The sequence below is a fragment of the Oncorhynchus clarkii genome, chromosome 16, assembly GCF_045791955.1.
Source record: "Oncorhynchus clarkii lewisi isolate Uvic-CL-2024 chromosome 16, UVic_Ocla_1.0, whole genome shotgun sequence".
In the NCBI taxonomy this organism is placed as follows: domain Eukaryota; kingdom Metazoa; phylum Chordata; class Actinopteri; order Salmoniformes; family Salmonidae; genus Oncorhynchus; species Oncorhynchus clarkii.
Genome location: NC_092162.1, coordinates 47,385,884 through 47,411,797, shown reverse-complemented (window position 1 = coordinate 47,411,797; position 25,914 = coordinate 47,385,884). Strand labels below are relative to the sequence as shown.

Genomic DNA, 25,914 nt, shown 5'->3' with positions numbered 1-25,914 from the left:
TTGGCCTATTTCTTGACATCCAAATGCAATCATAGTTGCTGTATGTGGAGTCTCAATCACTGAAAAGGGTTTAACCGAACTACCGCCTGGGAGGCATGTGTTTCCGCGTGTGATGCGTGTTGATACCGAATTGAAACAAGAAAAAGTGTCAACAAAGTCCATACAATGAATGACGTCACTGGATATAAACATATCACATCATCATCACACAATTCACTGCCGACACAATTTGTTTAGAAGAGATTCAGAGATCAGAGCTTCTCTCCCTGTCAAAATATTCCGCGTGATACCGTAATGTGCAGTGCATGCGCGGACGCAAATTCTACAGCGCGGATGGCTTGACTGAGGATTTTTGTTTGCGGGATAGGTTGTAGTCTGACAGCAGTATCAGACTACAGAGTGCGCACCTAGGGGCCTGGTATATATACACTGCTCAAAAAAATAAAGGGAACACTAAAATAACACATCCTAGATCTGAATGAATGAAATATTCTTATTAAATACTTTTCTTTACATAGTTGAATGTGCTGACAACAAAATCACACAAAAATTATCAATGGAAATCAAATTTATCAACCCATGGAGGTCTGGATTTGGAGTCACACTCAAAATTAAAGTGGAAAACCACACTACAGGCTGATCCAACTTTGATGTAATGTCCTTAAAACAAGTCAAAATGAGGCTCAGTAGTGTGTGTGGCCTCCACGTGCCTGTATGACCTCCCTACAACGCCTGGGCATGCTCCTGATGAGGTGGCGGATGGTCTCCTGACAGATCTCCTCCCAGACCTGGACTAAAGCATCTGCCAACTCCTGGACAGTCTGCGGTGCAACGTGGCGTTGGTGGATGGAGCGAGACATGATGTCCCAGATGTGCTCAATTGGATTCAGGTCTGGGGAACGGGCGGGCCAGTCCATAGCATCAATGCCTTCCTCTTGCAGGAACTGCTGACACACTCCAGCCACATGAGGTCTAGCATTGTCTTGCATTAGGAGGAACCCAGGGCCAACCGCACCAGCATATGGTCTCACAAGGGGTCTGAGGATATAATCTCGGTACCTAATGGCAGTCAGGCTACCTCTGGCGAGCACATGGAGGGCTGTGCTGCCCCCCAAAGAAATGCCACCCCACACCATGACTGACCCACCGCCATACCGGTCATGCTGGAGGATGTTGCAGGCAGCAGAACGTTCTCCACGGCGTCTCCAGACTCTGTCACGTCTGTCACATGTGCTCAGTGTGAACCTGCTTTCATCTGTGAAGAGCACAGGGCGCCAGTGGCGAATTTGCCAATCTTGGTGTTGCCAAATGTCCTGCACGGTGTTGGGCTGTAAGCACAACTCCCACCTGTGGACATGGAGCCCTCATACCACCCTCATGGAGTCTGTTTCTGACCGTTTGAGCAGACACATGCACATTTGTTGCCTGCTGGAGGTCATTTTGCAGGGCTCTGGCAGTGCTCCTCCTGCTCCTCCTTGCACAAAGGCGGAGGTAGCGGTCCTGTTGCTGGGTTGTTGCCCTCCTACGGCCTCCTCCACGTCTCATGATGTACTTGATTTCACAGAAGTGTGATTGACTTGGAGTTACATTGTGTTGTTTAAGTGCTCCCTTTATTTTTTTGAGCAGTGTATATAAATTATGCACAGATTTGACTGTACTCTATGCCTACATTAAAATCCACGCCAACGTTGCTTGAATTTGTCCTGAAAATATGCAATTAATGTAAATGTTTCATAAGAATGTCTGATTAAGGCTTTAGAAAAAATAAAGTATGCAAGAACAAGAGGATTTTGTAACAGATAATTGTGTAACAAAACATAATGGTAAGGATCATTTGCCAACCCTCATCCTCAAATTTGGTATAAGGTAGGCTATGAAACATTGTTATTATTATTATTATTTGTGTATGCCTACTTGATTTACATTTTACTGCATTGTTAGGAGCCAGTAACATAACCATTTCGCTGCACCCACTATAACATCTGTTAAACGGTGTACACGACCAATAAACTTTTATTTGATTTAGGTATAAACCAATTCCAAGTAGTATTGTTTATCGTCTATACAAGCACACAGTACAGGTAGGCTAACTGACAAAATAATGGAAACACTTGAGTAAATGAGGGTTCTGGCGGCTCGGTTATGGTGGTGGGGTGCATTTTCCTGGCATGGTTTAGGTTTACTCAACCGCTTAGAGGGCAAGGTAAATGCTAGTAAATACACAGCCATTCTAGTGATCACCTTCAGCCTACTGTATGGTGAATCTTTCTATCCTGCTGGGAGTGGATGACAATACCCCCATCCACAGGGCAGGAGTGGTTACTGAATGGTTTGATTGACGAGCATGAAAACTATGTAAACCATATGCCATGGCTGTCTCTGTCACCAGATCTCAAGCCAAATGACCACTTATGGGAAATTCTGTAGCAACGCCCGAGACAATGTTTTCCACCACCATCAACAAAACACCAAATTATGGCATTTCTCGTGAAAGAATGGTTGTCGCATCCTTTCAATAGAGTTCCAGATACTTGTAGAATTTATGCCAAGGCGCCTTGAAGCTGTTCTGGTGGCACAACCACCTATAAGACACTTTATGTTGGTGTTTCCATTATTTTGTCAGTTAGCTGTATGGTGTATTTATTTCCATGAAATAAGAATATAATTATAGCCTACTGAAATTCATGTTTTCATTAATAGGTCATTATAAGTAAATAGGCTTGGCATTTTTACCATGTTATTATCATCACTATTCTGAGCTATAATGTAAAGTCGTATCGGACATTTTACGGAATGCACCTTTCAGTGGGCCTTAGACCGCTTTCCGCTCCCTCTTTGGCTGTGGGTGACTTCATCGTTTGGGCCATGGATTGGTGGAACTGAGACCATTTCATGCACACGTGACCCCTCTTTCTGGGAATGTTCCTGGAAAGACGAGCGCTCCGTCAACAAGGAAAACTAGGAAAGGAAACAATGTAAAACGAAAAAACTCAGTGCCCAGACCCTAGACTGGTAAAGAGTACACACTGATAGACTGCCAGGTCGTGCATTTAGAGGGCAGCTCGTGACATATTGTGGATTGTTTGTTTAATATATCCCTGAAAATATCATACATCATGCAGGATACCAAACAAGTGCTCCAGATCTTTCGTTGCGCTGTGTGGCTCAAGGCTTCAGTTTGAAATGCTGAGGACATGAACTGTTTAACCAGTGCAGGTAAAATGAATGATCAGTTGCAGCAGCCAATATAAATGTTCTGCGTTATTGAATGAATGTTCTCCAATACAGAAGAAGCCTAATTGTAATGCGGTTTCTATGCCAAAAAGTGGTTTATGCGCCAAGAAGACGTGAGTTGAGAGATTCGGCATCATATTTTGTTCGCAGCATTTAGCCTATTAATCATTTTTAATACAATCACATCACACTTTACTCAACATAATCTTAAGTAGTAAACTACTGAATCTCATTGCATGTTCTATATTGGCTATCGGCGATGAAGTCTATGTTTGGCTATAGGATGTATCCAGACTACCGTTGCGCAAACTAGACCACTTTCATGTAGAATGGTGAAACATTTAAATAAACTGTGAAAAACGTGAAATATTCCTAATTCGTGTCATTTGGTTCTAGGAGTTAGGCTGCAGAAGATCTTCTGAAAAGGCTATTTCAAGGGTTAGACCTCTTGGGGATTTCAAGAACGCACTTAGGCTCGTAAAGGTGAGAAATAGCCCCATTTCAAAAGCCGATTTTATACAAATAATTATAGGCCTAGATGTGAGTCTACAACTTTAGTCTAAGACATGCTGTATTTTCCATTAAGATTTGACAAACGACCATAGTAGTTAATGTGGTGAGTGGAATTATTTGGACACATATAGGACGCATAGGCTATTCAACACAACAAATGATTCAAATCATGGAGTGATGCTAACACAAGTTAATTTATAGGGCTAGGCGTCACAATGCCTGGCTTTTGGAAATGGAAATTCTTTAAATCATTTTTATATAACTGATTAGGCTCCTATCAATTTGTATGTATGAGCTTTAGTTGATTTGTGTGTATGTTAACGTTCTTTTAAAGACTTTGGATGGGATACATACAGCTAGGTGTCTAAAACAGATTGAGAACTATCGGATGCCCAAATCCTCCGGTGTACCATTGCCTTCAGGCCCAATGATTATTCCGACCAGTGCCCCCGACAAATCCCTCAATGCAGTCTGGCTAAAGGACAACGAGCTGGAGCTACGTCGAATTGAGTCAAGAGAGGATGCCGCACGGTTGCAAAGAGCCATGTCTCACCTTCAGGAATCAGGTTGGCATATTTTCGTTATTGTAGGCCTACTTTTCGATTTATGGACTAATGTAGTCAGCTGTCTGTGAACACATTTTCTGTCTAATTAGAATGCTCAGACAACAACCATATTGCATTAGACCTACAGCCGATTGAAATGTCATGTTACATTTTTCTTTTCACTATTCAAACTTTATATCTGTCTATATCTGACATGAATGTAGCCTAACATTTAAATTCAGATGACATTATGTAAGGAATGTTTGACAGACTAAACGTATTGCACACTTATGCATCTAATATTTCCAGCTGCATGTCCCTCTCCCTCTTGCTCATGCTCCCCTCTGTGTGTTTTGCAGGCTGGTACTGGGGCCCCCTGACAGCTGCTCAGGCTAAGCAGGTTCTGATTGATGCTCCAGAGGGGACTTTCCTTTTGCGGGACAGCTCCTACCAGGGCTACCTCCTCACCCTGTCTGTGAAGACCAGCCTTGGCCCCACACACCTCCGTATAGAGCACGCCACTGGCATGTTTGGCTTCGACTCTGTAATTGTGGCACGGCCACGACTGCGGCGGTTTGAGGGTGCTGTAGATCTGGTGCAGCACTATGCCCTGACTTACAAGCATCTGGCCACTCAAAATGACACAGGGGGGGGTAACCCTTCGGTCCCTACAGAGAAAACTCTGCAGCTCAAACTCACCCGGCCCCTCCATAAAGTTTCCCCTAGTCTCCAGCACCTTTGCCGCATCACTATCAACCAGCATTCTTGCTGTCACCAGGACTTACCCTTGCCTAGGCGGCTACGGGACTTTTTGCTGGAATACCCTTTTGTGTTGTAGAAAATGTTAATCAGATTTTTTGATACTCCTGAATTGTACTGTTAAATCTGACAATTTCGATCAATGTCCTAATATAGTGCCCCCCCCCCCCCCTACCTCATCAGCTGTATACAAGCTGGTTCCTAGATTACAGAATGTACCTACTTGGGGTATATTATTATTTCCTGAAATATCCCACCTTATGTTAGTTAAACTAAATCAACAATTGAGAGTACTGAAATGGAATGCTGAAAAAATAACATACAAAATAAAATAGATAAGAGCTTTGTTATTGCTTTATAAACGGTATTGAAGAAAGATTATTGCATTAGAAATGGACCACATTAATTAAAAACACAATACACTATTTCACCTCATACCATGGCTTTTATTGTGAGGGCTTTTTGATTAATATGAATCATAAAGATTTCCGGACCATAGTCTTGCTGCAAAAGTGGCTGATCTGAGTGTCCTATTCATTCCTATTTTTTCTGAATCCTGGAGTGTAACTTGGTCATTATCAAGGTTGTGTAGTTTCAGCTGATCTCACTAACGTTTTTTTTTTTAAAGACTGTCATTGTGGTAATCAATTTCAGGTCCAACTTAGGTTTCCTTATAGATCTTTGAGATGCTGAAATAACCATCTCTTGAACTGAGGAATAACACAATAACAAACGGCAAAATGCTCCTTGTGAAGCTTCCTCATATCCTTCAACACTGCCTTATGTGTAAATGAGTGTGCTTTCTATCATGGTTTATTTGCGACCCTTTTGCAGAGCTATTTGGATTTGACATTGATCTGTTTTCATGTGTGACAGTAGCCAAATTAACTCCATTAATATTGTTGTTCTTTTTTATGATGATCACTGATCTATGTCTCAAGGTCGGGGGAATTGGCCAATTGAAACAATATAAGAATGCAATGCGAGAGTGTGGCATGTTTTCTCTTTTTTTGTGGTTATACTTTGGTTAAGTTGTTTAACAGGGAGCATTAAAATCTTGTATTGGTAAAAAAAATAATCACTGTCTCTGTTTGTTTATAATTTTGGACTTGAGGGAATATGATTAAATATAGAATAGTTGTTTTTAGTCATTAGACTGAATATGTTCCAGAACATATTAGTTACTATAAGCCTCCTATGGGAGGCTACAATAAACCCAAATGAACCTAGAAGATATGCAAAATTAATGGACCATTATTTGTGTTTCCATGAAATGTTCTGCTTTTTAAATGTGAAAATCAAGTATAAGCCTCATCTATTTATTTTGCCACAGAGCAATTACATGTTTTTAGATAAACCATTTTGTAATAAAAATGTGATATTTTATAACTGCCCATTTTATACCTGTCCCTGTATCTGCCTCTTGAGAATGATTGAGAATAGCAAAGGTGCATTATGACAGTATTTTGATTCATCTCTTGACCTGGTTTGCTCAGCTTCAGCTCACCGCTCTTTCTAGGAAAGTAAAGACAGGGAAAAATGCAGTGCTCTTTAAGGAAACCATAGAAACTACGAACAATAGTGTGTGTGTGTGTGTGTGTGTTTGCTGCAGGGTGTGTGTGTGTTTGCTGCAGGGCGTGTGTGTGTGTGTGTGTGTGTGTGTTTGCTGCAGGGTGTGTGTGTGTGATGGGGGAGGAGTTCTGCACTTGTAAGCCCTCTTTTACCTTTCCCAGAATGATTAAGCCTGTTTCTGTTTGACCCCATGTTCACCCATAGGTTCTCTGGTGAAGTTTCTCCGGTGTTTCCTTTAATTTCAACATGGACATTCATTGATTATTGTACAAAAACAATCTCCCCACTCCCAGCTTACGTCATTACAGAGAGATACTGCATGAGTGCACAGCAAAGGTTGGGGCTTATGCTGTAGTCACATGATATATCACTAATGCAGAGGTGTGTGTGTGTCTGAGTGTGTGTGTTTTTGTTGAGTGACTCACCATTCCTGGAATAAGGATTCCTGAAGGCTGCTGCAACCTCAACTCAGATGATTATCACTCAAAGCCCCAACTACAGAGAGCGGAAGAGAGATGGACAGACAGAGAAAGACAGGGTGTGGGATAAGACAATTTTGAACAATCACTTTTCATAATTTGCCATATTCATTCATGGCTTCTGTTTCTGTCTCAATAGACATCTTTATTACAGTTATTTTTTATTACACACTCTTATCTACCACTTACTTCCCAGTAAGGGACTTCCTTAGAGGACCCTGACCTTGAACATAACGTACTGTTCTGTAAATTATTGAAATAGCGGGTATGATTAATGAAAATACATTTATGACCTTTTTACTGTAGATTGAATAAACACAAATATACTTCTTCAGAGTTCATCCTCTTACTCCGGTGTAGAAGTGCTCTTTAGAACTGCCCAAATAATCACATTATTCTAGGTTCAAACTGCAGCAAAAACAGCAGAGCAACAAGTCCATGTACAGTACATGTCCATGTATTGAATTCATTTAGGTTTACCTAGACCCACAAGTAAAAAGATGATTTCATCTCCCCAGCACCAACATGAGTTGAGGTCTTACATTAGGACAAACTTACTCATGCCAAATATGATTGCTCTTTACTTTCTCCATCCCCTCAAAATCAAATAAAATGTTATTTGTCACTTGCTTCATAAACAGGTGTGGACTAACAGGCCCTTCCCAACAATGTAGAGAGAAAAATATAGAAATAACAGAAAAAGAATAACACAAGGAATAAATACACAATGAGTAACGATAACTTGGCTATATACACGGGGTACCAGTACTGAGTTGATGAGCAGGGGTACGAGGTAGATACTGCATGTATATATAGGTAGGGATAAAGTGACTAGGCAACAGGATAAATAATAAACAGTAGCAGCAGTGCATGTGATGAGTCAAAAGAGTTAGTGTAAAAAGGGTCAATGCAGATCATCCGGATAGCTATTTGGTTAATCATTTAACTATTTGGCAGTCTTATTATAGTTTGGGGATAGAAGCTGTACAGGGTCCTGTTGGTTCCAGACTTGGTGCATCAGTACTGATTCCCATGTGGTAGCAGGGAAAACAGTCTATGACTTTGTGGCTGGAGTCTGACAAGTTTTAGGGCCTTCCTCTGACACCACCTGGTATAGAGGTCCTGGATGGCAGGGAGCTCGTCCCCAGTGATTTATTGGGCTGTACGCACTACCCTCTGTAGCACCTTGCAGTCGGATGCCAAGCAGTTTCCATACGAAGTGGTGACGCAGTCAGTCAAGATGCTTTCAATGGTGCAGCTGTATAACTTTTTGAGGTTCTGAGGGCCCATGCCAAATCTTTTCAGCCTCTTGAGGGGGAAGAGGCGTTGTCGTGCCTTCTTCACGACCGTGTTGGTGTGTTTGGACCATGCTCTCGACCCACTCCACCACAGCCCCCTCGACGTGGATATGGGCGTGCACGGCCATCCGTTCCCTGTAGTCAGTGAAAATGTCAGGGAAGACACCTGCCAGCTGGTCAGCGTATGTTCCGAGTATCCGTCCTGTTAATCCATCTGGCACCGCGGCCTTGTAAATGTTAACCTATTTACTCAAATCGGCGACGGAGATCACATAGTAGTCCGGAACATCTGGTTCTCTCGTGCATGGTTCAGCGTTGCTTGCCTCGAAGGGAGCATAGAAGGCATTTAGCTTGGTAGACTTGCGCCACTGAGCAGCTCGCGGTTGGGTTTCCCTTTGTAATCCATAGTAGTTTGCAAGCCCTACCACATCTGACGAGCGTTAGAGCTGGCGTAGTATAATTCGATCTTAGTCCTGTATCAACGTTTGGACTGTTTGATAGCTCGTCGGAGGTTGTAGCGGGATTTCTTATAAGGGTCCAGATTAGTGTCCTGGTCCTTGAAAGCGGCAGCCCTAGCCTTTAGCTCAGTGCGGATGATGCTTGTAATCCATGGCTTTTGGTTGGGATATGTAAGTATGGTCACTGTGGGGACGATGTCGTCGATGTACTTTTTAATGAAGCTTGTGACTGACGTGGTGAACTCCCCAATAATATCGGGTGAATCTCAGAACATATTCCAGTCAGTCCTAGCGAAACAGTCCTGTAGCTTTCTCCATCCCTGACTAATGACACATCTTTTTCCTAATGTTCACCATAAGTCACCATGGTCTACCTACTCTATGGCTCACACAATACATGTTTGTTTCCCCCCAATTTTGACTAAGGATTGTCCATTATTAGCCCTATGTATTCTCTCATTGTGTCTGCCTGTAGTTATTTGTATTAATTACCAAACATGATCCATTACATGATCCAATTGTCATGCATCTCCATCCCTCTTTCCCCATTTACAATATAATTTCAAATGTTCTCTGAACTGGCTGCCTATGAGACAGAAAGAGACATCTGTTTACACAAGCTTGTTCTCTGTTTTCTAGGGTCTAGTGAGGGGAGGGGACTGGTGGTGCAGAGCCGGAGGGAGGGAGGGTGAGAGAGGGATGCGCAAAGGCAGCTGCACTCAGAAAAAATGGAATTGCAATTCCAGCAGTCTTTTTCCTGGAAGTAGGGAAATAATGTGAGATTCCACTCTCTCACTGCTCCCACCACCTCTTCCAGCCCCCATCCCCCATACATGCCTAGACCCTCATACATGCATGCATAAGCTACTCCAACACAAAGGCATTTCCACCTCAATATGCCCAGTGAAAAATAAATCAATATTGTTGCATTTGATTGGGCTCTGGAGTTTTTCTTGATCCTATTACCTGGCCAGAAACAAAGTATTGGCCCTAGTCGATAAGGGTGGAATTAATCCTCTACAACTAAATCTCAACCCACCATACAACTATCCATCAAAAAAGAAAAATGAAAACTAAACACAATACATAACTAGTATACCAAAGAGTTTAAGTGGCTATGACAGTACTTGAATGCTGTACAGTATGAATTTTGCGACACCTACCGACACATCAGGGGCATAGCTATCATTCATCCTCTGTTTGTTCCAGAGACGTTTCATTGGCTGCTTCCATCCGTTACTCATTGCTTGCATTCGTGGGTTGGCTTGTCAATCAAAGTGCTATTTTGTTTTCTTCCTGGTTAGCTTCACAGTGACAGAGGAGCAAAAACATTCGGTGAGTGTTCATTATAACTACTTTTCTAATCATGGTAAATTGGACACATAATTTAGAGCTAGCAATGTGGTTATCCGCAAGTGATACTCTTCTAAAACACTTGCAATTTTTAAGCCAAATGTAAAAATAACTTGAGCTGCGCCAGCCAATAAGCTGTGCTGTCAGATTGGTATGCGACAGCTAGCTAGCTAGAGCTGCTCAATTTAGTAAGCTAAACGCACGATGTATGACATTGCTTGCATAACAACTTTAACGAACCAAGAAATAAAGATAATAGGCTAGCTAACATCGGATTAGTAGTAGTGGCTAGTAGTTAGAAAGCCATCACACAACCCGGTGTCGTGACTCGTGCGGTGGTGGTGGCCAGCAGCAGCTTTTTTGCTTGTTCACGTGCGTCGCCCTGGGCGCTGCGCAGATTCATTCAATTCTTCTTATCTGAATCTTTAAATTATTTGTATGAGTGTTATTTCACGAAATCAGATCTCAACATGAGCAGCATTTTACCCAAATCCACCCGTATGGACATTGTGTGGATCACATGACTATAGAATTGTAGGGCATATCCAAATAGAGTACCACAGAATGAGTCATAATACCCATACAACCTAGCGGTCAAAGAAGGAAATGGTTCCAATCGTTTTTCCACAATGGATTCTTCCCATAGGGGATTTTAGAAACGGCTAAAATAAGGGCTATGTTTCGTGTAGGATTACCCTGGCATGGTGTTTTGATAACCGTGTAAATCTCTCTAGGGCAAGGTGACTTATATTGACCTGTATTTACCCCCCCAAAAATGAAATGATAATTAGCTGATAATGTGTCAATCATAAAGACTTACAAATGCCATGATGATTTGGACGAGACTGCTGAATTGAGGTAAAGGTAAGAATCGCTGGATTAACTATCTAATATTAGCTAAATTTAGTAATGAATAAATTGGCTAAATTCCTTTTAAATGGGCAATTCTGTAAGAGATGACGTGCAGGAGCTTGCAGTGATTTGTAGTCTTGTATGATGTCTACTTTGACTCTAATTAGCTTTTTAAAATCTAAGAGTAAATAGAGCTGAGCTGAGCTTGGCCTCTAAGACCCTCACAAACTTCTACAAATGCACCATTGAGAGCATCCTGTCGGGCTGTATAACCGCCTGGTGCGGAAACGGCACTGTCCGCAACCACAGCCCAGCGCATTGCCGGGGCACATTGCCTGCCCTCCAGGACAGTTACAGCACCCGGTGTCACAGGAAGGTCAAGAAGATCATCAAGGACCACAGCCATCCGAGCTACGGCCTGTTCACTCTGGTACCATCTAGAAGGCGAGACTGAGAAACAGCTTTTATCTCCAGGCCATCAGACTGTTGAACAGTCACCACTAGCCTTAGTCAATATTCTAGCTGGCTACCACCCGATACTTTACCCTGCACCTTACTGCCCTGTGTACATAGTTATTGAACACTGGTTACTTTAATAAAGTTTGCATACTGTTTTACCAACTTTAGGTGTATATACTGTATTCTATATAACTACTGCTGTACGCACCTTTTCTATCCATATACTGTCCATACTGTCTTTTCACACCATTATATTTATGTACATTATATATTTTTATTTTCTGTTCTCTGACTTTGCTCATTATGATGTTTCTCAATTTTCTGGATTATGTGTGTATTTATTTATTTGTATTGCTAGGTATTTCTGCACTGTTGGGGCTAGAAACACAAGCATTTTTCTGCACCTGCTATAACATCTCTGTACCTGACCAATAAACTTTGATTTGAGCTGCTCAAAGTGACAACCATTTGAGAGCTGCGCGCTCTTGCTACCCATTGGATTATCCTGCTCAAACTAGGTTGTGTATGGGCGTGTGTGATTATTAATCTACATAAACTAAGAGCTTCAGGAATTCCTGTTTTTTTTATCATTTTTATACAGTAACCTAGATTGAAAAATAGCATTATTACAATATTTTTTCCACAGGCTGAAGCGGGCCACTGATGTGGATGATTGACTCGCCCGGAGGGTTTCCAAAACCTCCCTTGGCCAGCGGGCAGCCCTGTATGTTGAGCCCTGATCTATATAAAATCTGGATTAGGATTTCTCTGCCTTTTTTCCTCTTTTGTATATGCCTTACCAGCATGTGACCTTTTGGTCTTTTGCCTCCCTCAGGCATATTTCACACTGATTTGTGAAGGAAGAGAGACCATGTGGAAGTCACATGAACAACAAGGATGAGACAAAAACAACTGGGAGTTAACTTGTTGAGGAGAGGACTGCTGCCGCCCAACTTCTCCCTCCAACTGGGGATTTGCTGCTTGTCCCACCCTCCACCCAAACATATGCAATGAACAGCACTACTCAGCCCCCTGCCATCATAGACGGGGATGTGGCAGTCAGTTCCGTGTTGGTACCATTCTTCCTCATCACCTTTATCGGGATAGCTGCAGCTGTGGTGAGTAGCTAACAGGGACATCACATGTTGGCCTACATCGATACAGTGAATAATTACTACTTTGATGAGCTACAGCTTTAAAAAAAAACATTTTTTACCAGCTTAACTACTTTTTCTTTAATTGCAGGTGATGTATGTGCGCCGGAAGAGAAGGTAACTTGCTTTTATTAATTCCTTTTATTCTCTTCTTTATTGCTCTCAGCAGGTGTATGGTTGCTTATTAAATTGGCCAACTCCTTTTGAACAATACCCAGAATTCCTGCAATAATGTCCAAAAAGTGTCTTCTTACATTGGTCACCATGTCACGGTATACTCCTTTTCTATTGTGTGTTTTAGAATTGACAGGCTCCGGCACCAGTTGCTTCCAGTCTATACCTACGACCCCTCAGAAGAATTACATGAAGTTGAACAGGAAATGCTGTGGAAAGAGGAAGATACTAAGGTATGATTTAACCCTCGTCTTTGTCTATGAATCAATTGATAAGCTGCAGTCACATCTGGGATCCCTCCCTATGTGGCACTTTTATTCCATACGAAAAATAAAACGTGAAACTTTTACAAACACTAGATGGCAACATTGGCCACGCATAAATATAGGCCTTTTTACGTGATGTAGTCACAGATAGAGGAAGGAGATGGATGTCTCAAAGGATGTATACATCTGAAGCATCCATTTAGAACTTCTACTCACCACTGAGTATGGTGATGAGAGAAAGTCCAGTGGTGGGAAATGTGAGAAGATGGAGCTAGATGACATTTGTCTGACATTGTGAAAATGTTCTCATCGATGAAACATTCTATCAATACAGTTTTCTGTTCCCAAAATGACAATATTTTATGAACAGCGTGCACTAAGTTTTGTAGACTTGACCCTTTGCCAAAGTTTCAAGAACTTGCATTTTCCAAAGGCAAATTTGAGTTATTGCACATTCACACTTCACAGAGAAGGCGTTCCCTAATGGAAATATGGAAATGCATGCTAAAAAGGGCCAATAAGATCTTGCAAGCCCGTGCTTGGCTCTGCCCACCTCCTTGCTTCTTCTGCCCACTATGCTTAATTTGCTCCCATTGGAAACAACACTGAGATATAAGAAAGAAAGAAGAAAAAAAAACCTCAGCTGGCCAGTATCTTTGATGTAGTAGTATCAAATGGAGCAACTTGTGGCTCATCTTTGTTTGTAAATTTAAAAAATAAAATAAAGATCAGTCAAGAAAGTAGAGCTGTAGAATAATCTTTGCTGCGTTTTAGGAAGATTTTATGAATGATGATATTAACAAATGTAGACATTTATTTGAGAACTTGGTCAGATGTAAAGGTAGGTTTGTTTTGCAGAGAGGCGGTACAACTAAGTACCCTCGCATATATGTGAATTAGAGTACGGAGCAGTCAGACTGCGTGTTGGATGCCTTTCTATCTGATTCTTCCAGACAATTTTGTCACCTGACATGCTATCACTTTACATTTGCGTGCGGTATAAACTCTGTGTCGCCCACGTGGGGGAAAAACTCTGAGCTGGATCTGTTGGAGCTTGATCTGTTGTTTCCAACATGGGTGTAAGTCAATTCAGCTTTAGGCACACTTTGTGAGTCACTCAAGATATTTGCACAAGGCGTTGACTTCAAATACAACAGCAATGAGGAAGATGAGTTGATCTAAAATTTTGTATGTGTCTTCAGGTGGTGAAGGGTTGGGCACGGTCCTACCAGCAGCAACGTCCCCTGTTGATGAAAGATGCCCATGCATGAGTGTGTTGGAGCAGGACATCGATCTGTGCCATCCTACAGATCAGTGAAGTTAACCCTTGAGATGCCAGATTTGTCAATCATTAAACACAAAGGGTTTTTTAGGAAAAGCATGATAAATGGGAACAGCCTGTCATACCTTTGCATCATCATCTTTGTCATTATCATCCATCAGTCATCACCATCTCTGTTGGAGCATTTACTTTGTACAGCGTCAGCCTCTAAGCTAAGGGGAGGTTGGTTATTATGTGAACCTCTGAAGCAATGCCCGTTTTCACGAAAGCCATACCCTAAACCACGACACGTTGGCAACTACTAGTGGACATTATTTATTTGAGACTATTTATTCATTTTTTTTAACTGTGTTTGTGTGTATGATTATGTGGGTGTTACTGAAACATTTGCCTTAATGTCCATTGTTTTAAGTAGTACTATACCAGTGAAATTAGCAAAGCCTTGACCTTGGGTGGGATGCTTCCCGTTGTACTACTAGTTTTAGTGGTGTAAAATTAGGTTACTATGTCACTCACTATTCAATGTCATAAGTTACACAGATGTGCAGTCAATCAATTTGAGTCCTGCAATTTTCCTTGTTTGTTGCACTGTGAATACCATTATCAAATCAACCAAAGTAATACCTCCTTCTCGTCATCATCCAGATGTGATGATAAAACGGTGGTGAAGAGAGAGCAAGATTGTTTCCTGTTCTCTCTCTATTTTGTTTCACTTGAGTTGTTTCAAACATCACATTCAGAAATAGGATGTGCAGAGAGAGAGAGAACCCTCTGGCTGTATCTGGGATGTCACACAATGGCCAATGAATGTAGATAGTGAACCAGCCTCCCCTACCCCACCCACTCCTCTCCATTATTTAGCTGTGACTACTGCCCTAAAAATGTCCTGTCTGGAAGACAGGGCAACAGGATTATTGTTCTTCTAGCAGAAGAACGTCATAGGCCTGACTGTATGCAGGAAACCTCATGTGTCGTTAAAGAAATGAGTGAACAGTGATTCATCCTTGTATAATGTGCTCTAGTCTAGGTTACTCACCTTTCCTCCTTGCATTTGTGAATGTCATTCAGGATGAGAGATGAAGGCTCCCATTTGAAATCAATCATCTTATCAGCGCATGTATATGTATGTAGGAGTCCACTCAATAATTTAAACGGAAATATATATAATGTATTTCCATTCATTTGAATGTGGAATTTAGACTTTTGACTTGAATAATTGACTTTTTCCTGAATGCTAACAGCTACGTATTACGCTCCACTATTTATAAAGTCGGAGTTAATTCCCATGCACATTAAACATAATGCATTCGATTTAAAATGCGGAGTGTGTTCTGAAAAGAAAATACAGGATAGACTACTGATGAAAATACAAATTCTACATGTAATTTTGACATCACTTATCAAGATTTTGCACACTTGTTCAAGACTGATTTATATTTGTTGCTTTTCAATTGAAGCACTAATTGTCTGTCCATGAAGTAAACTTGTATGCATCTTAGTGAGAATATGGACTTTTTATAGATGGTCTGGATGTAAAGCAAAAATAAAATGGAAAGGAGTTCCTATCCGGTCTTTGTAATCATTTGATATCAGTAACAATTGGAGAAACTGAAAGAGCGGGGATAAGCCAATTATAAACTGTGTAATAGGTCTAGAGTATACATTAGTCTGGCTTAAGTTATTCTCAAAAGACTGAAGAGGATGCAGGACAAGGCATGACCAAAAAAAAAGTATAAATTCTTGTATTTATTGACCCTTTCTGGATACAAATTGTCAGTGCGCAATAGAAATATAGACATTGTATATTAAAAAGAATGATCCCATCTCATTAACTTGAATGAATTACATAACATGGATGATGTTGGTACATAGTCAAAATAGTTGCAGCTGTGAATGGATATATGTAATTACCGGAGTTCCACATGAGCATCATGCATCCCAAATGGCACTCTAACTATATAGTGCTCGACTTTTGACCAGGGCTCTGGTCAAATGTAGTGCATTATAAAGGGAATAGGGTGCCATTGAGGAATGCATACATGGAAAAGCGCCTGGTGCCAAAGCCACACAGAGGTCTACAACAGAATAACCTGGAGAGAACACCCAGTCTTTGTCACTAAACACACATGACAATCTGAATCAAGCAAACATTTCAGTGCACCAGAAGTAGGATTTATTAAAAAGATAAAACACGGTCTAATCTACCAGTCAGCGAACACAAATTTGCAAAGCTGACAGATCTTCATGACTTTACACATTTTTGTGACCCGTCTCTGTACGCTCGCTTTAAAAACAAAGAGGAGCAGAGGGGGGTGTGAGAGCACACCTTCACTAGTAGCTAGGCTAGGCAGTCTTTAAAATACCAAATAACAGTCAGATTAAAAAAAGACCACGTAATACAAACATTTCTCACACACTTGCCAGAGTTTACATTGTACATTTGAAACCAGTTGAAGAATGCAATATGGGAAAGTTTAAAGTAAGCTGTCGTCAAGTGAGGTATGAGATTCTGGGCCTTGTCAGGCCCGTTGCAGTTTTCCGGGTTTTTATAACTGAGATTGTAGCAGCTTATAGGTTTGAGGAGAGACCCAGTAACTGGACTGTGATCTTGAGATCCCTGACACTGAGAAACACAAACAAAACAACATTGTTTTTCTGGAGTAGACAGCAGACACTGACTATCCTCACAGAAAAAGCTGAATATTTCAACATCCTGTACAAAGTGATGACGACACACAACAGGCCTTGTAAAGCAGTGAGAGGGAAAATGGAATGATCAGCTATTATACAGACCCATTGGATAAAACAGTGCCACAACAGTAACAATCCAGCTCTTAGTTTGGCCAAACAGTTTGTTACACAGTTCACCTAGAGCTGACCAAGTGGCCATGGGTTGCAACAAATGCTGTAGACTGGGAGGACCACATTAAGAGGAACAGCAGATGCCACAGAGTTCAAAAAAAGTTTCCCGGAGTGTTGAGAGAATGTAGCTCCCCAATCAATGAATCCCTACCCATCCTTAAGCCATTATGACATTATTATGACGAGTTCTTGTAGACATCAAAGCAGCACAATTACTCAGGTATTTGAGGGCATGTTATGACCCAGAGGAACACGATAAAACACAATAAGTCCGATCAAATCTTTGATTAGTAACAGTACACTTTAGTTAACACAAGCCTTTTCCAGTGTAGCCCCGAAGAGGCTATAGGGAGACGAGCACAAGCCACATCAGAGGCTAGTTAGGGGACAGCTTATTTTGGATGGGAGGGGGAGGAACAATTCTGCACAATCAAAGAAGTAACAGGGAGAGGTCTAATACAGAGATTATGTCTATAATAATATATTTAATGCTCATACTGTATTTTCTCCATATCAGCTTCTCCGCTGGTAAATTGATGTAAGGGATAGATTAAGCACTTCACACTTAAAAACAGCAAGTATAGGCAAAATTCACCTCTTGTCCAATAGAAAACAAGTTTATATGACCCACCAGCTCAACATACCGGTGTTAGGGAAAAAATGAGTAACACTAAGCCGAGAGAATGTGCTATACACTGTCTTTTGAAAGAAGCGTGTCCAAAAACTCATCCGAACACATTTTTGTCCAGTATAAAAGACTTGCAATACCACGACATACACATAGAGAAACGGTTGTCCGTCGCCTGTACTGTGATTCTTTTATAGATATGCTTGTTAAGAAACATCCATTGGTTTTCCAGTGCAGTTGCAAATAGAGGTTGGATGAAGTGTGTTGACCCTCTAGCGAGAAGGCAAGAAAGTGAACTGTAGAAGAGGTTGGGGTGGCACCGGTATTGGAGATTCAGCCTAGCTCTGGTTGACAGGGAGTCAGTATGTTGAGTGAGGTAGCATGGGTTGCACGTTTACTGGTCTTTCTCCCCCTCCTCTTCAGATGATTCCTGGGTTGCCTGTTCCTCCTTTTCCTGAAAAGGTACCAAACACAGACCACAGTCAACCCATGTTTCTACTGGTTCACACCAAAAATATAACACAGTAAGAAAGGGGGATCTGATCAAATATAAGTCACCAGAAGTGCATCAATCTTTCAACTACAATAACTGCCTTGCAATATGAACAATGGTATCTATGGGGAGTCTTTAGGATTTGGGAGGGACTTGTACAGTGGCCTTGCTAGTGAAACATCTGAGTATTGAAGTGGAAGAAGGAGTGTACATGTTGATCACATCTCACTGATAAACAAAACCAGCGTGAAAGTCCCTAGAGCCCCCAGGGGAGGACTTGGCCATCTGTAGTGACTCATCTGAGTGGTGAGTCACACGGTGAGGCATCCTCTACCTCAAACTCCCACCAACTCCTCCCACTCTGGTGCAGGAGAGTTCATTCATAAAAAGAGAGCGCAGTTAGGTGGGTAACTATGGGTCATTCCCCACTGTGACCAATGCAACACAGGCTTCTGGGAGTAGGCTACACTTGCGCTTATTTTATTTAAGGCCCGAGTATGCTTACAGTGGAGGCAAAGTTTGGTTGGTTTGTGCCGGATTAAACTGTAGTTTTTAAATAATTTTGCAACAATTCCTTTATTCTAGACATTTTTTGAACGGATTGAAATATGTCAACAGTGATGTATGAAACTGTGGTTAAGCCCATAAAAAATGTAATATAATAGATTTAACTTAAACATGCATTTTCAACTATACCTAGTCAGTTTCAAAGACTCACTCAAGACAATGAACTCAACATACACTTGTGCAGAAATCAATAGTAATTAAAAAAAACAGAAGATTGGATGTGTAAATATGTATAAAATACTATGTACATAATACAAAGCACATACAATACGGACCAATGGGTCTGTGTTTCCGATCAGTAACAGTGGTTCACTCCAGTGCAATATCGAATCAATAAACAGCATGTGTGTAAGGCAAATACAGTTCCTCAATAGCTCTATAACATAGCATAAACAGAAATGCATAGCATCCTTGAATACATCTCTCAGTCCAGTGCAGGCTTGCTTGCCAAGACTTCCATGAGCTCTTTCTCCTGGCTCTCAATCAGGCCCGGGAGATATATAGACTTAAAACATTTGTATAGATCTGGCGGATAACTGGCCTCAACTGTAACCATAGCTTCCAGCATACAGCTTGCATGCAAACTATTCCCTAGCCTCCCTCTTGCCTGCTCAATCTTTTCACCCTGTTGTAAATACAATGAATACATTTTGACAATGGAAAGACAGCGCACATAAGGGCCCTCAGAGTCCGAGGTCTCCTCTGGGGTTTGTTCTCCCCTAAAGATAAATAAAGAAAAAGACATGAGTCATCATGAAAGTATAGTTAGGTACAGTTATGTACAGCTAAGGGTTACAGTTTCATCAACAACAAATTCAATACCACAAAACACCTAATGAACACATTCTCCTTAACGCAAAGCTCAACTACAAGCAAAACTAGATTATTAACAATCATTGCTTACCTCGTCCCAGCTGTCTTCAGAATCGCGTGAAGACGAGTCCCACGGGTCAGTTTTTAGGCCAAAATTTGCCAATTCCTCATTCGGAGCTATCAGTGCCACCTGGAATGTGCGTTATTTCAAAGAGGTCGCGACAGATTCCAGGTGTAGTTGACTTCACACCTGGTAGCTGGTTGTTGCAAACAGAAAAGGTTAAGTTGAACGTTTTAATTTGCACACAATGGTTTCCATGTTTTTTTTATGGTGGAAGAGCAGTGGAAGATACGCAGAAGCCACTGGAAACCTTCCCACAACTTTATTCAACCAATCACAGGGGGTGCTGGGGTTGAAGTTCGCCTGGGACGACGAGTTTGCTTGTTTGTTTACGTCTTTTTGTTTCTACGAACAAGCCAAATTTCTTACTAACTTAACTTAACTTAAGACCTTTGGGATTTCTAACAGCAGTGAGCATGTGGAGGGAAACCAAACAGTGACAATTTAAGAGTGAGTCAGAGTCAAGGGGGGATTAGTTAAAGATAATATTAACACCTATGATAATAAGAGCTACTCTTACCTCTTTCTTGGGTCTTCCCCTGCGTTTCATCCCTGCAGTTGAGGCTGCTGGTGCCTTCTGTAAAATGAGGGAAGAAAAACTAACAATTAATCTAACTGCACAGAAACCTGCTAATCTACTGTCACTAGAGGGCACTAATACTCATATTAGGAAGCAGATGGTTTGAGGGCATTGGGTTCATTGGCTATTATCTCGGGAATCTGACAGGAACTGCACACAGGGCACTCCAGCTCGCTGGCCACCTGGTCTGGGGCTCAGAGACAGCTGGTGAAATTGGGCAAGAAGAAACGAGCCCACTTCAGATCCATCCTTGCACACAGGGTTGGGTAGGTTAGTTTCTAAATGTAATCTGTTACAGTTACATATCCATAATTGTAATCGGCAATGTAACTTTTTGATTACCTAAATCCATACTTTCTGTTACTTTTAGAATACTTTCACCTTAAGAGGCTTTAGAAGACAAAAGGGATCCATCAAACGCATTTGGTGTGTCATCATAGTGGTTCCTGACTTATGGTCTGACTCGCTCACGTGGGAAAATGAAAACCTTTTTTCAATGCTGAATTGAATGTCATTGAGAAAACAGAACGGTTTCTTTATTATGTCTCATCTTTTAACTAAATGCAATCTTTTAGCTTCCTAAATTTAACTAGTTATATCTAGCTGTCCAATAACATGTTCTGATGGAATGGCTTGTCCTGCACTTTGTTAAAACCTTGGGTGCATTGAGTGAATGTTGCAAAAAACATTTTGGTTCCTTTCTAAACGTGTTAAAAATGTAAACATTTGTTCAATGCTGAATTGAATGTCATTGAGAAAACAGAAAGGTGTATTTTTTTTTGCAAACATCTTTTCTGAATTTAAAAGTAATCCAAGAAGTAATGTCGTTTTTCAAAAGTAATATTTTTGCTGGTAATATACACACTTATATCCTTTTCCTACACACACACAGCGCCTAGAGGAGCGTGGGGGTTGTGGCGAGGGATAGAACTTGTCTGTTGCTATGGTGATGCAAGGGAGAAAAGAACTAGGGCTGTGTGTTGGGGGGTAATGTCAGCTTGCGGCCTCTGCACCTGCACCACACTGTGCATGACAAGCTACAGGAAGCTGGAGGACAGGAAGTCAGGGGGAATTAACCGAAAAAAATGGGCGTCTCTTTAAGCAGCCAGTAAACCCAAGATCTTACAAATGGAAGCTCTGGCGCTGCTATTTTTTAGACTTGAGGTGAAAAGGGCCAAAATAATTACAGTTAACCTATAAATCATACTTAACAGGACATCCTTTGAACAGGAGGAGGTGAGACAGTGGTGGAAAAGGTACCCAATTTTCATATTTGAATAAAAGTAAAGATGCCTTAATAGAAAATGCCTCAAGTAAAAGTAATCTGGTAAAATACTACTTGAAAAGTCTAAAAGTATTTTGTTTTAAATATCAAAAGTAAATGTAATTGTTAAAATATACTTAAGTATCAAAAGTAAAAGTATAAATAATTTAAAATTCCTTATCTTAAGCAAATACAAATAATTTTATTTTTTATTTTTTACTGATAGCCGGGGCACTCTCCAACACTTAAGACATAATTTACAAACAAAGAATTTGTGTTTAGTGTGTCCGCCAGATCAGAGGCAGTCGGGATGACCAGGGATGTTCTCTTGATAAGTATATGAATTGGACAATTTTCCTGTCCTGCTAAGCATTCAAAATGTAATGAGTACTTTTGGGTGTCAGGGAAAATGTATGGAGTAAAAAGTACATGATTTTATTTAGGAATGTAGTGGAATAAATGTAAAAGGTGTCAAAAAATTGAAATGTGTAAAGTATTTTGGGGTATCTGTACTTTACACCTATTAGATTAGCTACCACTGTGATCCTTAAAGATAATCAAGAGTCATGGCTACATGATTATTTCTTAGTACTTGACTACGAGGATGAGGTTGAAAACTAAGGGTAGTATCAAGTTAAAACCATAGGGACAACTAAAACTATAGGAGCTGGTGACAGCTGTTCCATCTGACCCTAATGGTAATCTATGGTCAACAGTGGCCTGCACGATCAAATGTCTAATGTGGTTTTTGCAGGACGACTGAAAGGTGGCTGCCAAGCCTAGTTGACAGTCTAGCAGGTTAAATTCATTCGGTTGAGTAAAATAGGGCTAACATATTGCCTTACCTTGCCCTTGGTGACAGTCTTGTTCTTGCTACCCTTTGGCCTTCCCCTGGGCCTCTTTGGAGTAGGGGACCCACTGGGCTCCTGAAAGAAAAATATGGGAAATGGTCAGGTGGACAGCACAGCGTTACATTTGAACATTCAAAGATGCCAACGCATAAAATGGTGGTTTTATAGTTGTTGCACCCGAAGGTTTGACACTATACACTATGGACGTAATGATGAAGGAAGTGTCTTTTTATGGAGGGCAAACAACTTAGTCTAATTCCATGTATGATGTGATACGACACGCAGCTTCTTACATGGAATACTTTGTTATTCATGACACTAAGAGTGCACTGTTCAAGGTCAGTGCAACTGACACCTGTTGCTACTTTAAGACTAACAGGTGGTCACAGCCACATTGCCAAGTTCCATTAACTGTAACAAGCTGACAGTGGTTTAGATCAGACCAAAAATATAGTAGTTGTGAATAAGAGTTATGTAGGAAGTATTGGTATTGTATAACACAAAGATAATATACCACTGTGCAGACCCGTGTTCAGAATAGACTTCTAGGGCAGATTTAACTGTTGCATCAATTGCAAAACTCATTTGCCCAAAACAATACATTCAATGTAACAAAAATGCTAACATGATCACTCAACATGGATGGTGGTAGTTCAACAGCAAACACAAATAAACATGATTAATGCATTTGGCTGTATATTATGGAGGTGCAGGTTTTTATTACCTCCTCAGTCTGTTTACAGCAGCAGCTACTAGCAACAACGCAATCCAATACCAACAACACCCTCAGGAGAGTGACAGCAACATGGACCAATCATTGCTTTTACTCCGCTTATATAAACCAATCAGTTAGAAGCAGAGGTGGGGTATGTGGGTTACCACTGGTTTAAGGGGTTCAGGTTACATATCAATGACAGCCTGCCAGACCAACGGTTGATCGTCATTACATATGCACACAGCCAGGGCTGGTGAGGAGGGGGTGGGGAAGGTAAAAAGAGAGACCTATCCAATGACTCTTTACACTAAGTCACATCAAGAGAAATGACACAATGGAGTCAGGTGATGGTGAAACTACATAGGAATAAGACACCTCTGACGGGCAACGCTACTGCTTAGCGGTGGGTTCTGAAACCTGCTGCAGGATCAGGTTTTGGTTGACCAGTTAACTTAACCAGGAAAACTCTGTGCCCTAGTTGTTGTGGGCATAACCAGGCCCGGGAGCCATAACCAAGTCGGGCAGTGTTTCCTGGTCACACATGATCTATCATACAGAAGAAAGGTGGTGTTGTTTTATAAAGCTACTTACATCAGAACCACTTTTCACCTGTGGCTGTTTCCTTGGTCTTCCACGTCCCCTCTTCTCTGCCCCCTCCTCTTTTGGTGAGATGGTACCCTTGTCACTCATGTTGATTTGTAATCCTGAGATTAAAAAAGGAAAATAACGTTTTAATAATAGGGCCGCTTTTCACAAATTCATGTAAATAACATACCACAGTATGATACTAAGAAATCTCCAAAACAACAATACGGACTCATTTTTTGTTATTACATTAGCAGTCTTATTACAGTGTAATTACATAGTAGGTACAGTGCCATAATAATGTATATTGCATTTGACTTATCCCAATGTATTTGCAGCACTGTTTGTTTGTGTCTCATTTGTGCTCCATTCGCGGTATATGGGTTCACACACAAGCCCCCCAACCAGCTTGTGTGAACCGATTGTATTGCCCAGGGTTTCCCAAACGAGGTCCTGGGGCCCCCCACCCTGGGTGCACGTTAGCCATAGGACTACACAGCAGATTAAAAACAATCAAAGCTTGATAATGAGCTAGTTATTTGAATCAGTTGTGCCAGGGCATTAACAAAACGTGCACCCAGGGGGGGGGGGGGGGGGGGGGCAGGACCGAGTTTGGGAAACCCTGGTATAGCCTACATACAGCAGGATTCCGCGCGCAACGGAGTGTACACCAAGCAAGTAGTGAAATGTCCTGGCTTGGTGTAGGCTGCAACAGCTCAGCAATGTTTAAAGCCCAGTCGCTACGGATACCCAGTAAATTCAGTGCGTAGAATAGGCAAATGAAAACAAAAAGATAATAAACGAGGTAGACCGTCTCTCGAAATTCAGTCGGCATAGACTGTATGCAATATCGTTGTATGAGTACAAAAATCAGCACACCGACGTTATCAAATAACATTTACAACATTCACGCTTATCAGCCTATCGAATTATATGTCAAAATAACACGCAGGCGTGACCGTATGCAAGGTCAGTTTTGTGTTCACCGCAATGGTTTGGATTACTCCTACCTTGATCCCTTGAAGATTATGGCCCTCGAACGAATTCCCGCACAAACCAGTCGCTTGTTTTACCGGTTGAATCCTTTAACTAAAGCTCTTGTTATATATTCGACAGAGGCTACACAACGCCCGCCCCTTAAATTCCAGTCTGTGCAGCACAGCAACTAGAGAAGCAGACTATAGAATAGAGCCCCTAGACTAGAAGTAAAACATATTGTAGAATTTTTTATTTACCTGATTTAAAATGTAAGCTGCGGATCCAAAGCGTGCTAAAAATAGCTGTCTGTCTCTCTTCAAGATAAAGAAAATGCGCCAGCCTCAAGGAGTTTAGGGCAATTTAAAGAGGCGTCCTCACAGTAGCGATAACATTGAGGGCGGAGATATGATAAGTGGGCCACCCCAACACCCGTGATCCACCCCCAACCCCAGGTGGGCCCTGGAATCGAACCCACTACCCTGGCGTTACAAGCGCCATGCTCTAACAACTGAGATACAAAATACTACCCCAGCAATTTAAAATTATTAAATATTTCCCTAGGTTTATGTACCTTCAACTCATATTTTCTTTAATGTGATGTTTATTTCATAGAAAGTAATTCCAAGATGACTACAAACAGTACTGGTCAAACGTTTGGACACACCTACTAATTCCCGGGTTTTACTTTATTTGACTATTTTCTACATTGCAGAATCCGAGTGAAGACATTAAAACTATGAAAAAACACATGGAATCATGTAGTAACCAAAAAAAGTGTTAAACATATAAAAATGTATTTTATATTTGAGATTCTTCAAAGTAGCCACCCGTTGCCTTGATGACAGCTTTGCACACTCTTGGCATTCTCTCAACCAGCTTCATGAGGTAGTCACCTGGAATGCCTTTCAATTAACAGGTGTGCCTTTTTTAAAAAGTTAATTTGTGGAATTTCTTTCCTTCTTAATGTGTTTGAGCCAATCAGTTGTGTTGTGACAAGGTACGAGTGGTATACAAAAGATAGCCCTATTTGGTAAAAGACTAAGTTCATATTATTTCAAG

General features: G+C 41.2%; 3 protein-coding genes across 13 annotated transcripts; 2 read left to right on the top strand and 1 right to left on the bottom strand.

Annotated features, from left to right (window-relative positions):
- Positions 1–2,989: 2,989 nt before the first annotated feature.
- LOC139367668 (suppressor of cytokine signaling 2-like) lies at positions 2,990–6,191 on the top strand. Of its 5 annotated transcripts, none has more exons than XM_071105949.1 (4): positions 2,990–3,216; positions 3,631–3,717; positions 4,170–4,313; positions 4,652–6,191. In XM_071105949.1, exons 3-4 carry the CDS (start codon positions 4,175–4,177, stop codon positions 5,128–5,130), a joined length of 618 nt encoding a protein of 205 aa, XP_070962050.1. In that variant the 5' UTR covers positions 2,990–3,216; positions 3,631–3,717; positions 4,170–4,174; the 3' UTR covers positions 5,131–6,191. The 5 variants fall into 5 exon arrangements, with proteins under 5 accessions (XP_070962050.1, XP_070962047.1, XP_070962046.1 ...); XM_071105946.1 differs by having other exon boundaries at positions 4,104–4,313; XM_071105945.1 differs by having other exon boundaries at positions 4,082–4,313.
- Positions 6,192–10,109: 3,918 nt separating this feature from the next.
- On the top strand, positions 10,110–16,221 carry LOC139368608 (small integral membrane protein 29-like). 6 transcript variants are annotated; one of them, XR_011626998.1, is made up of 8 exons: positions 10,143–10,193; positions 11,881–12,040; positions 12,169–12,246; positions 12,358–12,640; positions 12,768–12,793; positions 12,978–13,083; positions 14,319–14,601; positions 15,224–15,963. XR_011626998.1 is itself a non-coding variant. In XM_071107682.1 (7 exons), the coding sequence occupies exons 4-7, from the start codon at positions 12,533–12,535 to the stop codon at positions 14,385–14,387; spliced, it is 309 nt and encodes a 102-aa protein (XP_070963783.1). In that variant the 5' UTR covers positions 10,143–10,193; positions 11,881–12,040; positions 12,169–12,246; positions 12,358–12,532; the 3' UTR covers positions 14,388–15,963. The 6 variants fall into 6 exon arrangements, 3 of the variants coding, with proteins under 3 accessions (XP_070963782.1, XP_070963785.1, XP_070963783.1); XR_011626997.1 differs by lacking the exon at positions 11,881–12,040 and having other exon boundaries at positions 10,122–10,193; XM_071107682.1 differs by having other exon boundaries at positions 14,319–15,963.
- LOC139368609 (high mobility group protein HMG-I/HMG-Y-like) lies at positions 16,125–25,254 on the bottom strand. Of its 2 annotated transcripts, none has more exons than XM_071107686.1 (5): positions 25,113–25,254; positions 23,884–23,996; positions 22,572–22,652; positions 20,403–20,459; positions 16,125–18,342 (listed from the first exon to the last, which is right to left on the bottom strand). In XM_071107686.1, exons 2-5 carry the CDS (start codon positions 23,980–23,982, stop codon positions 18,283–18,285), a joined length of 297 nt encoding a protein of 98 aa, XP_070963787.1. In that variant the 5' UTR covers positions 23,983–23,996; positions 25,113–25,254; the 3' UTR covers positions 16,125–18,282. The 2 variants fall into 2 exon arrangements, with proteins under 2 accessions (XP_070963787.1, XP_070963786.1); XM_071107685.1 differs by having other exon boundaries at positions 24,888–25,242.
- Between the last annotated feature and the right edge of the window lie 660 nt (positions 25,255–25,914).